The 15,932-nt window shown below is 34.4% G+C and overlaps 1 protein-coding gene across 2 annotated transcripts in view; it reads right to left on the bottom strand.

The window, feature by feature from the left end:
- Positions 1-10,196, bottom strand: part of LOC131030867 (uncharacterized) — a 52,452-nt gene extending 42,256 nt beyond the window's left edge. Inside the window, exons 1-7 of one of the 2 annotated variants that reach the window (XM_057961811.2) lie at positions 9,754-10,196; positions 9,541-9,650; positions 8,286-8,514; positions 8,072-8,166; positions 6,165-6,281; positions 5,893-6,036; positions 5,078-5,775 (exon numbers count right to left, since the gene is read on the bottom strand). In XM_057961811.2, the coding sequence (XP_057817794.1) occupies positions 5,078-5,775; positions 5,893-6,036; positions 6,165-6,281; positions 8,072-8,166; positions 8,286-8,514; positions 9,541-9,621 (1,364 nt within the window). In that variant the 5' untranslated portion in view covers positions 9,622-9,650; positions 9,754-10,196. Of the gene's footprint in view, positions 1-5,077; positions 5,776-5,892; positions 6,037-6,164; positions 6,282-8,071; positions 8,167-8,285; positions 8,515-9,540 lie in introns of both variants that reach the window. The other variant, XM_059213550.1, reaches the window with a different exon arrangement.
- Positions 10,197-15,932: the final 5,736 nt, after the last annotated feature.

Genomic DNA, 15,932 nt, shown 5'->3' with positions numbered 1-15,932 from the left:
AACAATATAATGATGCTCATGTCAATTCCACCTGGCCAAAACAATCTTGAAAAGCAGCATCAACCCTAATTCAAAATGTATCCATGTCAGGTGCTTTCACAGCAACAAAATCAACAAGCATTTGGACATTAACCTGACAGAAACGTTTACGTGTGAACTATTAGTTCCCATATAATTGTAACAATCAAACTCTGTAAGTTTTACACTTGCCTTGTAAATTTTAGAGAAAACCAGAGAATATTTAATGTTCAAAGCCTTCATAGAATTTGTTTTTGTAGTGTCTTACTTCTAAAATCATCCTGAGAGAACTTTAGTCTCAATCATATACCATTTTGATGAATAGAAACAATGAACATGTAAGACTCAAGCTTTCTTGCATGCTCACCATGTCTATGTTCGTACCCATTTCCCCTATAGAGAAATAACACCACCCTGGAGCACATGAATCCTTTACCACCATTGGAAAATTAACTTAATATATATTCAATCTTCAACAATCTGCCTCCTCCTTACAACACATCTCAATCTTCTACAATCTGCTGGGGTAATCTCACACTAAAGTGCATGAACCTTTTACCTCTGCTTAAGGATACTCCCAAGGCCCAACCATAGCAGTGAAAATCATTTTCAGGAATGAATAAGCAAACCAAAAAAATAGATTACTTCAAAAATCAGGATTTAATTAAAAAAAATCAGATTTTGAATTAAACACAAACATTGAAAAAAGAGAGAAAAAACAGTAGTTTTTTGAATTTAAAGGCATTTTACTCCATAGAGACTATGTACAGGGTTCACCGAATTTCAGCCATGAAGTTCAAAATTCAGTTAACTCCAAAACATTAAAGAAAACTCATTGAAATTAGCCTCATTTTCATATAAATAAAAGGACAGTTTTTTAAAAATATATATATTTCAAGGCTTTTTCTGCTTTTTTTAGGGCTTCAAGACCGAGATGACATGTTTAAATTGCTGTTGATTCGTTTTGGACAAACCCAAATATACACACAAAGAACCCAAAAAATTCATGAGCCCTTCCCGAACACTCTGCAAATTGAATGTAAAAAAAATTAAAAACCGCATGCCCTAAGTAATCACAAGGCATCTAAATGGATTGTTTTAGAAAGTGGCTATCACCGCAATCCAGGCGTAGCTTCCTCTCATCATCTAGAGCCAACTGGAAACATTTGCCTTCCCTTCTTTCCCACTCAGTGATTCTCAAGAATTCATTAGCTTGAGAATGTTGAACTTGAGTGCAAATAGAGTAACTATTGGTTAAATGGTCTCATACATGTATTGTGCCTCCCCTTCTCTCTGCTCGATCAAAACAAGCCGAGCACAGCTCAAACTGTTCCCCTAATCTTTGGTCCATCATGCGCTCACATATGAAATGTTTTATGCCCCCATATTGAATGGAAGAATACTTTAATATTCAATACAATTTGATATTTTTAATTTGTTAATATAATATCATATATGTTTAAAATTTAATATTATTTCCCCCTTCATGGTGCAAGGTGTTTAATTCGTTTCCTGATCCCAGAGCTAATGTGAGTTGGAGCCTGCTGGAGGAGGGATGGGTAAAGGTGAATTTTGACAGGGCAGCCTGAGGAAACTCAGGGCCATCGAGCACGAGTATGTCATGTGTGACCAAAATGGGACTATTCTAGCTTTGGAGGCACAACGATTGCGACATGGTATAAACAATGAGGCCAAATTCCAAGCAGCATGGATGGCCTTAAGGATGTGAAAGAGATTGAAATTTTGGAAAATTCATCTACAGAGACTCGCAGATTATACTAAATCCCATCCAATGCTGGAGCACACTGAATTGGAAACTCAATAAACTTCTAAGGCTATTCTAGAGACCATGGATAACATTTGAATTTCACATACATATTGAGAGGGCAATTCAATTGCAGACTACATCTCGAATTGGGCAATTAACGTGATGGGTGATCATGAAAAATTGGAGTTAGGGGATTTGGACCACGAGCTAGAAGGGTGAATAGAGGGTTTTGACAGCTGCATTGATGAGATGGTTAAATCTGCACATGGTTGGCATTAATGGCAAGGACATTTTAGTCGTAATTGGGCACAAACTTGGTAGAGAGGGAGGCAGAATGCCTTATAGAGCGAAGGCGAGTGCATTTGATGGCAGAGGTAAGAATGGAGACAATAATTTGCCTACGCTATCCAAGAAGATGGTATTCTAGGGCAGAATTTCGAATGGGCGATTGAAACAGGTGTTTTGGTGCAGGTCCAATATGGTCTTACAAGATATAAAATGATTCTTGGAGACGAATTCCTAGAGCTGGAGTATAAATATATGATGAATTCTGAAGTGGCCTCCATCTTGGCAGTGCTTTTGGCTAGGAGGTATGAGCCAATGGTTGGAGCAAGCGATGACAAGGGCAAGTTTAGGGCCAAAAAGAAGACGATGGCTGCAAGTGTACTATCATTTTGACAGCCCATATATCTCATTTCTGGTCCCACCAAGGGTTGGGGGAGAAAAGGTGGAGCAAGATCTGCCAAGGGAGTCAAGGGCAACAGCTAGCAATGGTGGTGGAGTGCACAAGTGAAGTCATCAGAACAATTGCTGCAACCAAGGTTGGATAGTAGTTGTGCAATCCATGGTTTGTATTTTGGGATTTTGTGAGGGTGATAGACCAGAGGATAATCCTCAAACTGATGGTGGTTAAACTTGTAAATTCTTTGCATTAAGGCAATCTCCTTTGTAATCGGGTGAGGCCTTGTTTTGCCACTTTATATATCAAAAAATATATATATTATTTATTTATAAAATATGAATTAAATTTTTATTGCGATTTGTATTATTATATATATAATACATGTATGTGATATGGCAAATTAATTTCTAATTTTAAACTATAAATATGTATGAACAAACACAAATTTATAAATCCATGTTAAACTGTTTTGATCATCTTGTGAATTTATTATTTATATTTTAAAAATAATCAAATTTTATATAAGGCAAATTTAATCACAATTTTTCTTCTAAATTTGTTCTCCTTCCCGATCTTCATCTGATTTTATTGTTGTCAAACACAAACTCAAACTCAAACCTAGTGGCATAGCATAAAGATATAAGAGCAAATAAAAACGAGTTTATCCCATGAATTTTGGAATATAGTTCTTTTTCATTTATGTGGCAAGGTGCATAATGAGAACTAGATGCTAAAATTTCAAATTTTAAATTACAATCTACTATGTTCAGAGTCAAGTTACCAACTAAGTATGAAGTTCTTCAAAAAAATGAAAGTAGCCAATGACCCTTGGTGCTACAAAGAGAGCTACATTAAAGGGCTGCAGGTTCTAATGATGAAGCTCTAATGTCAAAGCCTATCCTGATTCATTCAACCACATCACTATCAATATTCGCCACCCTAATAATATCAAAATACTCAGGATCAAAATGAGAGTCTGCCTCATCATTTACAAGTCTTACCTCTCAGTTAAAATAAAAAACATAACCATGACTGAAAATGCTGAGAATTGGCATTTAGGATTGGGAATTAGAGCATTTTTTCGTGGCATAAGAGCATTTTTATAATTTATTTTTTATAAAGAACAAGGAAAGGGTATAATCATTCATATGGATACTGTCTACATGTCCCCCACCATCCATTTTCATACAGAGGGACTTTTGTAAAAGAAAAAAAATTAATCTTATAGAATTTGGGCAAAATGTTGAATGTGAAGTGAAGTTTCAAGATTAAAATCACAAATTAGACCCTGCAAGGCAGACCAAAAAATCTTCAAATCATCCTTGAAAAAGCCCTTGTTCCACAAAAAAATCCTATGAAAATGGAATAAAAACAACTAGAATGCGTTTCAATGGTAAAAAAAATTGCCTGAAATTGGCAAAAGCAATCAAATGTGGCAAGCATTTGGTCAAACCCGCAATTAATCATGATTTCCATAAATTTATGATAATTTTTTCACAATTTTCAGGTTTAAATCTTCAAAAAATTGTACCACAAGATTTGGATAAAAGTTGCAAGGTTCACATGCAACAAAATGGCAACACACAATTACTCACAATTTTTTCATGGTTTTTGCTTCTATGCTCGAAACTGCTTTGAACTAGAATATTTCACTCATTTCTAATTAACACACACTGTCTCTACGTGGGGCCTCATGGCTCACAAATAGACTGCACATTTACAGGACAGTTGCCCTCGTATACCTTTCAGGTACTGGTCAGAATCAATCAAGTAGAAATAAACTTCAAAACCAATTCAGAAGTTCAAATATTACAGCCTCATTTTAGAATCACTATAAAATTAAAATGCTTTCTTAAAAATTATCATTACACAGAATCATATTAACAATACCATCAACAGCGTATAGAAAAAAATCTACATTACAAACTGGCATGTTTCACAAAACAGTTTGAGAATGATATTCTAAAGCAAAAGCAACAAACAAACTAAAATTTCAATTTGTCATAAATCTAGCTATATTAATTCAGATCATAGAAAACCATGATAAATATAAATTACAATCACAAACCTAGTTGTAAAATAGGAAAGCAAATAACTGGAATCTCTTTAATCTTATGGTTTATTAATTTAACACTCAGACCAGTTATATTGGAACCATTTATCCTGTGAGAGCTCAAGCATTGATGGCATCACCACTCTCATTCTATGACAACAGTTGTAAAGGCAAGTGGTTACTTAATTGAATTAATCTAAAACAGCTGTGGAAAATTCTTTCCATATCATATATTACCAGAAGATAATTCATCAAGTAAACAGTAATTAATAATCTATGAGCTGTACTCTAACATCATTTAAAAATGAGCGGTTGCATGATTCAGTTTCCACTTATGATGAATTGGGTGATGATCTAAGATTCTATAATTTAAAGAGAAAATTAGCATGATAATATGCTTTCTATAATATAGCCCAGATGAGTTTTCCTTGTTCATGGCTTGCACTTTGTTCTGTATGTTTGCACACTCAAGATCCCTAAACATGGGCATCTTTAGCAGAAAAAAGAAAATAGGAAACCAAAACAGATAATATAGAGAAAAAATTGTGATACATACCTTAGGTAATAAGGAAAGTCCTCAAACGATACATTAGTCTCTCTGCCCAACATAATTCCTTTTCTTAAGTCTTCCTTCAAAACTTGGCATTTATCAGACACTGTGGACATATCAACATCTCTTCCAAAACCCCTCTTCTCTTCACATAATTGTTTAAAAAGATTCCCATTTAGATCCATGTCACATGTACCTGGCGTTGAAAGCAATTTCAAAAGAGGTCTTAACGATTCATCAAAACCAGGATATTTCCCAATATCTGTATCTATCCCTGCATCTGAGTTATCAAGATTTAAATGATCATTGGTTGCTGTGATATCTGCAGACAAAATAACAGATGCTTTCTCACTCATGGGTATATCTGTTGCACCTGCAGTGTCAGAGGTCCCCTTTCCTGCTTGGCCGGCCACTTCAATATCAGAGATAGATCCATCTGACAAATCACATGGAGCAGGGATTTGAGGCCTATCAATTCCTTGCCCAATCTCTTCGCCGTTAACTGCAGGCGGAGGCAACATGGATAAGTCTTGCCGCAAACTTGACAAAGATGCTAAAATTGATGCTCCAGCTACAGCTGAAGGATCTCCTGCCCTTGCTTCAAATGGTGGTGCCTTCCCTGTAACCGTTTGATTTTCTGTCATGCTAACTGAAGTAGGTAAAGGTGTAGTTGTGATATTTTCATTTATTAGCAGTTCAAAAATCTATAATTCAAAGTTAAGGAGAATTCCAACAATGGACAAAATTAAAACTTGACAATGAATTTGAGAAGATTCTACAGTCTTTGACACAGCTGTTAGTAAGGAGAATAGAAAGGATACATAAGCATGATTTCCAGATGAGCTAAAAATAAGTTCATCTCCTCCTTTAATGGGTACACTTGTCTTCTTAAGATTCTTTCCATTGAGCTGAACCCACCCATTGTTCCCTGAAATTTCGAGTTGAATTACTACAGCACCGTCCTGCTGCTTTTTGATTTCATCAGAAGATGCAACTCAATTTAGAACAGATTAAATGTACTGCAACGGTGAAAAAGAAGAATTGTACTCTCATTTACCATAAAAAAATAAAACTGGATATATAACAAAATTACCATTGTATACTTCAACTTGCATAATATTGAACTTATAGAAGGATCCTTAATACAGATATTGCAGTGTCTGCCTCGCCCAATGCTAAAACTTGCACCACGTAATTCTACACTTGGATTCTGCTAATATGAATTCACCAATACTTATCAATTATTAAAAATAAGCAAACAAAGAAACTACAGAAAGCTAATGATAGGAAAAAATAGACCATGTTAGAGATAAACTCCATGCAAAGATGACTTTATATTGCCTGCTCAAATATTTCCCCATAAAAAAGTTGGAAAAGACCACGAAAAAACAAGAAAATGGCACACAAATACATGATTGGAAAGTTGATAAATAGCATCTGGTACAGAACAAATCTAAAAGTAAAGAGGATTATTCCAAAACAATTAAACATGGAAGTTCAAAAATTAAGCAAGAATTTTGCCCAACAATCACCAATCAAGTGAAAATGTCACTCCAAAACAGTAAGGCATTCCTCCATAATCAGAAAGACATGCTACTCTTTGTATTTGGAATGTCAGGATAGGTTTCCAGCAAAATAGATTTTGACAAATTGGAAGGATTCAGTTTGACTATAATATCTCTGACTATCAGTTGACAAAATGAATAGCTAGAGCTTGTTTTCCATTGATTGTGAGTAACACGTAACGTGCTAAAATGTCTGAATCAAAATCTTCCTCATACTTGAGAACCAATTATGTCAGTTAATTAATGCACCTGTTTGTAATATTAAAACTTAAAAGTCAAATTTTATAAATAAGTTTTAGAATAAGATGAGAACCAAGACAACAATTCTCTCGACTATGGTAACTCACATTTCACATCATATTATCATTTCAAGAGAGAATCTTCTATTTCACCATCTTTCCAGTTAGACTTCTAATTCACTTTTGTATAAAACGGCATTACAAAATTATAGCCAATAAATGAGAGAGACAGACAGTTAATGTTGTAAACTTCTTCCGAAATTTTCAATTAGTTTATTGGTACAATTTGATACCAAACCCCTGTCGAGTGTGAGATAATTTTGAAATATTTGAATCATGTGTATTTGGCAACTGTATGTGTTCCATATTGTTGAAAATCTTCACAAAATCAAATAGAGTACAGGTTTAAACTTTTCCCAAACAAGAATTTTGTCAAGTAACCACCACTGAATAACAAATGGGACTGAAAACAGGTTAGACTTACACCAACAAGAAGAAAAGCATGTGTGCAAACATACGTAGCTGTTTGATGAAAAAGATTTTTTAAAATAGGACTCAATTTAGGCCCAATATCTTTGACAGTCGGATGCCAAAATGGATAGCCACCATGTTTTATTTCCCATTAATTATGAGTTTTGAAACATTTCTAATAGGTCAATTTAGATAACTGACATGAAGCAATGGTACAGGTTACAACATTTCCCCAAAAAAAATTCATTTCATGGTCTTCAAGACTCTTTACCCTGCTTCTCACACTCGAAAGAGGTATTGTTAAAATGGGATTTGCTTCAAAGCTTCCTCATTGATTGATTCCTTATGATAGGAAACTCCTCAAAGCACACATATCAAGTCCAAGGAGTAATAATTCTACAAACATCAAGTAGGGTGTGCACGCAACCTCATCACTTCTATTCACTTGTGATTCAGGTGTGGCAGATTGCAGTCATAGTGGAACCCTGTAAGGATATCTCCATAAACCCCTTTCCTTTATTCACTTGTCATTCAAGTGCAGCAGTATGCAGCCAGAGTTGAATCCTGTAAGGGTATCTCCAGAACCCTGAATACATTTTAAGTGTTTTGGACCATTTCCTCAACTGCGACTTGCTCTAGGTTTTGATGGAAAAGCAAATCCTGATTTTAAAAATGTAATAGTTTTACTCCTATTCTTTCGAAATTCATATAAGGTCTAAGTTTACCTGTTGATACTGCGAAATGAGCTTGCCCCAAGTACGGCTCATGTCATGCTTCTGGAACCTGCTACCTGCAGGGGAAGCCTTAGGCTTCTCCACCTCTAAAGACATTTAAAAACAAAATTTAGTTTGACAAGAATAATGAAAACTGTGACATATCTTCATTAGTACAGATCTATAAAGCGCATTTTTATAGCCAGCTCAATGAAATTTAGATGACCTGAAGATGGAGGCACTTCAGCAACTTTTTCGGCACCTTCTGCCTCTGCAGAAAAGCCTTCATTGGCCTTGTTAGCATTCTCAGGCAAATCAGTCATCACAGCATCCCTGCTCGAATCATTTTGCAGATCGGCTTGCAGATGCTCAGTGGGGTTGGATGAAGAAGCCAGTTCCTTTGAATTCACGCTATCATCAGGACGAACACACTCTTCCTCTGGTTGCACCTCGGTCTATGGAACAAAAAAAACGTAAGTCTTAATAAAAATGCCTCTAACCGTGGAACCTCCTTTTATGTTCTTTTGAACAAGGAATTGACTCAAACGATGATGAATGCCATATCAATTCTGCAACTGCCAAAAAATCAGAAACCACACACAAATTCTAAAGTTCGCATATACCAACATACGAAATCCCCAATTGCAACATCTAAGAAGGATAAAAGGTTGAACCAAATGATGATATGTGCCACATCAATTCCTTAATGGAATCTACATGCCAAATCTAAAGATTAAGCCAAAACAACATACTTAATCCTAGTATGCAAGCACCTTAAAGGCTATGGATGGATGCAAAGAAGACGTGAACTGTGGCAATTTCATTACTAACAGCCAAAAAGGAGAAAACCCACAGGCCAAATCTAAAGCCACGGAAAAGCAAATACGATAAAAACAAAATTGCAACCCTTAAGGTATTAGAAGAAAATTAATCGAATCAAGAAACAATGTGTGCAGAAAAAAGCCATTCCTCAACTACTAACATTGCAACCGCTAAGATTGAAAAAGGAGGGGAAATAGCTCAAAGGATAATGTGTGCCATAGTAATTTCACAACTACTAGCCAACAAGGAAAGCACCCACACGCCAAATTCCAAAACTCCAGACAACCCAGCAAGCTCGATCCCAAATTGTAACTGCAAACAAGGCTTGAATTCATTCAACAGATGATGAATGTCATGGTTAATAATCCATCACAACCATCTTAAAAAACGGAACCCACCTCCAAAATCTAAAGCTCCAAACAACCCACTAAGCTCAACACTAAATTACAACTGCTAGACAATATCTCACCATGAATCGACAACCGAACAAAACACTGGGCGTCTAAAACTTTCCCTAAACAAAAAAAAAATCTAAAAAACTTAAATCAATGACCTGCCCACAAGCTGAAATGCAAAAATCTTCAAAACATGTAGAGAAAATCACAGAACCAAGATGCCCAAAATCAAGCCTGGAAAAATAATGGGCAGAAAAGTTTGACCTTGGAACGCTTAGACCCGGGCAGATCTGGGGATGAAGAGGCCCGCTTTGAGCCAGCTGAACCACGCCTTGTAGACACCATGATTTCGGCTCCCCTTCTCCAAAGCCGGCCTAACAAAAAGGAAAACAAGGCAATCCGGTCTCAAATCTGAAATTTCCTCCACATAATCCCTCAAATCTCCTCGATGAAATCACAAGGCCGATTGAGTTTTACCTCAATTTTCCCAGCTCAAAAAAATGGCGTGCAGATATGGCTAAACTCCTTTCCACCCACCTCAAAGTCCCTGTACCTGTTTTTTTTTTTTTTTTTCGTTTGGCCTCTTTTCACGAAAAGAAAGACCCAAATCTGAATTTTTCTGTATTTTATGTTTTCGGAGTTAATCAATGCATCTGCAGTATCATTATTATTGTTGTCGCCGACTCTGATCAGGCTAGTCTCTGCGTCATCTTCTGTATAACAAACCACTGTGTCTAAAAAAGACTAGTCCTAGTAGTACTCCCAGCTTGACATCACAAAGGGACGCCTGCCTTTCTTGTATGTGGATGTTGTTAAAGAGAATAGAGGTGGTTAAAGAGAGGAGGAGAAGAAGATGGATGGGTTAAATTGGATGGCATTGCAATGTGGTTTTTTTTTGAGGAGGCATCGGAGGAGATTGAAAAAAGTCCACCGAGTAGAATTACTATTTTGTATTTATGAAGGGATTTTTACATTTTCATTCTCATTTGCATAATTCTTCTGAATTTAGAGGCGTAGCTAATGTGGCCTGATTTGGTGGTGCCATTAGTTGGCCTCTACCCGCCTTGGCATGTGCGAGTTGTTCCAAAACAATAGAGGATGAGGAGGATAGGAGGTTTTTTTTTTAGGTTTTCTAAAAAGTATGAAATTAATTTTTAGGTGTGGAGAGAGGATTGATTTTTTGGTGTTTAAAGAAGTATGAAGTAAATTTTTAAGCGTCTTGTATGTAAAAAATATTTAGGATGAAGTATATAGAGAGCATAGTGAAGAGAATAGTCAATTGTTTAGGTGTCTTGAATTTAAATAAATTTGATTAATATTTGGATCAAATTGGGTTAGTTATGTGTAAATTATCAGCATTGATCAACCCTGACTAAAAAAATTGGGTTAGTTATGTGTAAATTATATGAAGACTGACTATGTGTAAATAAAAATTCATCAACATTTACGATGAGATGTATAGAGAGCATAGTGAAGAAAATAGTCAATTTTTTAGGTGTAAATTATCAACGTTGATCAAACTGGACTAACTCTGTGTGTAAAAAAAATTCATGTATAGAGAGCATAGTGAAGAAAATAGTCAAATTTTTAGGTGTAAATTATCAAAAAATTTCATCTGGACTAACTGTGTGTAAAAAAATTTCATCAACATTTACGATGAAGATGAAGCCAAAGCATATTAAAGAGGGAGACTAAATAGATGGAGGGAGAGGATATAAGATCTAAAGAGGAATTTTATTTTTTATTTTTTTCTAATATTTGGAGGTGTTGTTTTCAAAGTTTGTGGGAATGGATTGTTTGTTTGTTTTTGTTTTTGTTTTTGTTTTTTTAGGTGTATAGTTTTTAATTGGTGAGTTTGATGTTTCGAGAGGATAAAAATTATGTCACTTAAGTACTAGACTATTGTATTGGAGATAAAAAGGTCAAAATTAATTCAAAATGAGTTGCAAAAAGTGATAGCTATGTAGTTTGCATCTCTATAATGTTTAGTGTGTAGTTATTTATGTGAGCAATAATTTAGAATTTAAAATAGGAAACAAATGCAAGATAAATGTTTTCTAGTGTAAACTATCACAAATCTAGGATGGAGCACAAAATGAAGTTTAATCGAAATGATAAAAAAGAAAGTTACCATGTGACTCCATTGAGTTTCTTGAATGATTTAAAAGGTAGTTGCTATTGGCTCAAAAGTTATCTAATTTGACAATATATAATTAGCATAATAAGTTAGGATTCTCAAAATGAGATTTTGTTGCTCTTATTTATAGATTTTTACAAGAGAAGATAAATAGTGGAGATGAGATTAGAAGATCAATGGTGGAGAATGAATGAATAAGGTTTTTTCTAGAATTGGGAAGAGAATGAAGGGTCATGATTAAATTTGTTTGAAATAAAAAGCTAAAAGTGTATATACTAAAAATTGTTAGAAAAATAGCATTATTAAATTATAAATTTAATTTTAATTATTTTAGTCATGTGAGGTGGAAAATGAAATAAATAATAATTATGTGCCAAAAGAAAATGATTAATTAAATACTAATAAAATTATTTAATTAGATGTAGGATATATTAGGTTGGTTAAAGTAACTAGATAATGAAATTATTTTACTGTTTAGTATGAGAATTGCACATTGAAACCAAGTATTTCTAGTGTGGAGAAAAAAAATTGATCAATTTCTATTTTTATCTTTTAGCATAAATATTTCATTTTTTTTATTTTTTTAAAGCTTGCAACATTCCATTTATGGTTTAAATGATTTTATATAAGCATTCAATTTGAAAGCAAAAAAAAGAACTTAATAATAATTAAATATTCCCAAAAACAAAAATAAACATTTCATTTTTAGTCTATTTGAAACCTTCCAAAAATAACTGACATTTTATTTACATTGATTTTATTTTTTCTTTAAAGCTATCACATTTGAAAAATCTAAGGAGATGTATTAATACTAGAAGACTCATATTTTAAAAACTCTATGTACTAGCATATCTATATTTTAAAAAATCTATGTAAAAGACACTAAGAAATATCAAATTTGAAAGAGAAATATATGTAAAGTATGTGGAAAGATATCTTTGATTGAAGCTTAAATTTTAAATGAATGTACACAATCCTAATTGAATGATGACTCTTTTTAAATAGTAAGCTTAAGTGAAAAAATTTAGAGAGTTTATTTATTAATTAAAGTATATTTGATGTGAGTACTATGTAAATGAAAAGATTGGTAGTGTTTCTAGAAATGGTAATTGTATTGAATTCATAACTATGTTTTTTAGGTTACTAATTTTCTAAGGCTTTGAGCCTTTTTACTTCTTTTTTTCTTCTTGCAATTTATTTTTCATTCTTCATTGTTAGGTTTAGATTTAGGGTTAGGGTTTAATTGAGTTTCATTTTCAATATACATCAAGATAGATCGTAATAATGGTGAATCTAAAAATTAATAAGGGTTAGGGTTGAATTAGGTTCAGTTTTAGGGTTAGAGTTCACTTTGGTTTATTGTTAGGGTTAGGGTTCAATTTGATTTAGTGTTTGGGTTAGATTTAGGGTTCAATATAGGGTTAGGATTAGGGTTCAATTAGGTTCATGTTTATGGTTAGGGTTCAATTTGGTTTAGTGTTAGGACTAGGATTAGGATTAGGATTAAAGGGTTTAATTTAGTTTTATTTTTAATACACAACAATATAATAATAATAATCTATTTGATTTAGGGTTAGGGTTTGATTTGCTTTAGCGTTAGGATTAGGATTCAATTTGTTGTAGGTTTAAGATTAGATTTGGTTTAAGGTAAGGGTTTATTTTGGTTTAATATAAGGGTAAGAGTTCAAATTAGTTTAATGTTCAATTAGGTTTTTGGTTTAGGTTTAATTTGATTTAAAATTAGGACTATAGTTCAATTTGGCTTAGTTTTTGGTTTAGGGTAGAATTTGACTGAGGGGTTAGGGTTAGGGTACCATATAGTTTAATATTCAATTAGGATTAAGTTTAGGGTTCAATTTGGTATAGCATTAGGATTGAATTTGGTATAGTGTTGGAGTTCAATTTAGTTTAGGGTTCAATTAGGCTTATTTGATTTCAGGTTAGGGTTTATTTTATTTTAGCATTAGGGGTAGAGTTAAATTTGGTTTATGTTTGAATTATCTTTAGGGTTAGGGTTCAAATTTTTTTAGAGTTAGGGTTATGGTTAATTTGGTTTGGGGTTCAACTAGTTTTTTACTATTTGGTCAATTTGGCTTAGGGTTTGGAGTTATGCTTTAATTTGATTTGTTTTTATTTAGTGTTAGGGTTAGAGTTCAATTTGGTTTAATGTTACGATTTAATTTGGTTTAAAGTTTGAATTGTGGTTCAAGATTTAGTTTAGGGTTAGGGTTCCATTTGTTTTAGTGTTAGGTTTTTAATAGAATTTTGGTCTAGGATTAGGGTTAGAGTTACAATTCAATTTGGTTTAGTGTTCAGGTTCAATTTGGTTTAGTGTTATAGTTAGGTTTCAACATGGTTTAGGAATTTTAATTCAATTTCATGTATTATTAAGATTTTATTTGGTTTAATGTTATGCTTAGGGTTCAAGTTGGTTTAGGTTGAAGGTTTAATTTGGTTTAAGGGTTCATTTTGGTTTAATATTCAATTAGATTAAATTTAGATTTGGTTAGATTTAGAATTAAGGTTAGATAGATTCAAATTAGTTTAATGTTCAATTAGATTTAGTGTTTAGGTTTAATTTGATTTAGAATTATGGTAAGTGTTAGGGTTTAAGATAATATTTTACATGTAATATTTATTTTTAATTAATTTTTACATTTAATTACAAAAACTATTTGTGTTGTACAATCATGCAAATATTTATAATTAATAACTTTTGATTTTTAACATATTAAGTTGAAGTTATAACATAATTTTAAAAAAAGCAAACCAAAAATTTAAAAATAGTAAAATCTAAATCTATTTAGACTTTTAAATTCAATTTAAATCAATTCCATTTTAATTGTTTTCAAAGCAAGCATATTAAAGATTAAAAAATAGTAAAAGCAAGAAATATTTAGATTTCGAGATGGAATGGAGATGGCTCTACGTGTGCGTGGATGTCCTACTAGGGCTGAAGTGCCCTAGCCTGTGATTTGCACTCTGCTTGCTTCATTCTAGGGGGGTGGGGGAGTTCTTGCTTGCTGGGGGTCGACTTTTGCTTACCCGTGGTCAGGTTTTTGGGGCTACCGTAGGGTTTTTTTGCAACCCTCTTATGTTTCTTCTGCTCTGGGTTGTCGTTGGGGTTTGTGGGGTTTTGGGGTTGGGTTTTCCGCCCCTTTTATTTTTCTTCTTTTGGTATTTTCTCTGGATCCATGGAGAATAGAGGAGTATCCTCTTCTCAGATGGTCTCTGGAGATCTGGATATGGCAGATCCGTCTCATTTGATGCATGCATGTGGAAAGGAACACATTGGTCATTCCCAATCAGGGGCAGGCGCTTCTTCTTCGAAAGAGCCTTTTCGCATGAAAAAGGTGAATGGTTGTTTGGAGAGATCCCAAGATCGTCCAGTTTTGGTTATTCAACCTGAGCAAATTTCAGAGGATGTTGAATATTGGTGCAACCGTGCTCTCATATGCAAATTCATCGGTCTTCGCCTCTCTATACCTATTTTAGAGTCTTGGGCACATCGTGTCTGGAATTTTGAAGGAGACATGGAGCTACTTATGGCAGCCAATAACTATTTTCTAGTTATTTTTTCCAACCTGGCAGACAGGAACAAGGCTTTTGAAGGTGGCCCTTATTTTTTCAACCAGGTGGGACTCTTTATCAAACCTTGGCATATTGGCTTTAATTCTATTAAGGAGCTTCCCTCTCGTGTGCCCGTGTGGATTCGATTGTCAAGGCTTCCGCTGGAGTTCTGGAGAGAAGATATTCTTCACTCAATCTCACTGCTTATTGGTAAACCTGTGGGTTCGGCTTCACAAACTCAAGATCGAAAGGTAATCTCCTATGCTCGCATATGTGTAGAATTTGATTTAAATAATCCTTTGCCAAACTCAATGGAAATCTGTTTGAGGACATCTTCTTGGATCCAACAGTTAGACTATGAAACCCTACCATTTAGATGCAGAATTTGTCATGAATATGGTCATTTACAGCGGAGATGCCCCAGAAATAAATCTTCTAAACCAACTGTTTCTGATCCTCCTCACTCTGTTTTGGGGGAAGATAAGGGGAAAGCCCATATGCCTAATGGTTCTGCTGATAAAGATGGCTTCATTCCTATGAAACCTCGAAATAAAGACAAGGGAAAGAAGAGAACTTGGTTGGATAGGCAAAATGATGTCACCCTAAATAGGTTTGAGGTTCTAGAGGATTTGGTCCAAGAGGAAGGAGTTCCACTTGAAATATCCTTGGGTGCCCAGTTTTAGCATGAGGTGTTGGATGGGGATTCCAAGAAAGAGGGTCAGGCCCTATCTTTGGAGATCAACAGGATGTTCAAATGGTTACGGATTTGCCTTCCCATGTTCAAGACAACAGAGATCTTAGGGAGTCACAGGTCCTTGAAGATGCAATGGTCATGGCGTCTACTCCTCCTTCCACTATTGTGGCCTCAAGTTCAGTGAAGAGTAACAAAGCCCCACCTGTTTTAGGCTTGCAGCAGAAGATCCTCAAAAAGGGTTCTTTAGACAAACCT

This window comes from Cryptomeria japonica, chromosome 10, assembly GCF_030272615.1.
Source record: "Cryptomeria japonica chromosome 10, Sugi_1.0, whole genome shotgun sequence".
NCBI lineage: Eukaryota > Viridiplantae > Streptophyta > Pinopsida > Cupressales > Cupressaceae > Cryptomeria > Cryptomeria japonica.
Note: the sequence above shows the minus strand (reverse complement) of the source record. Positions and strands in the feature narration are given on the sequence as shown.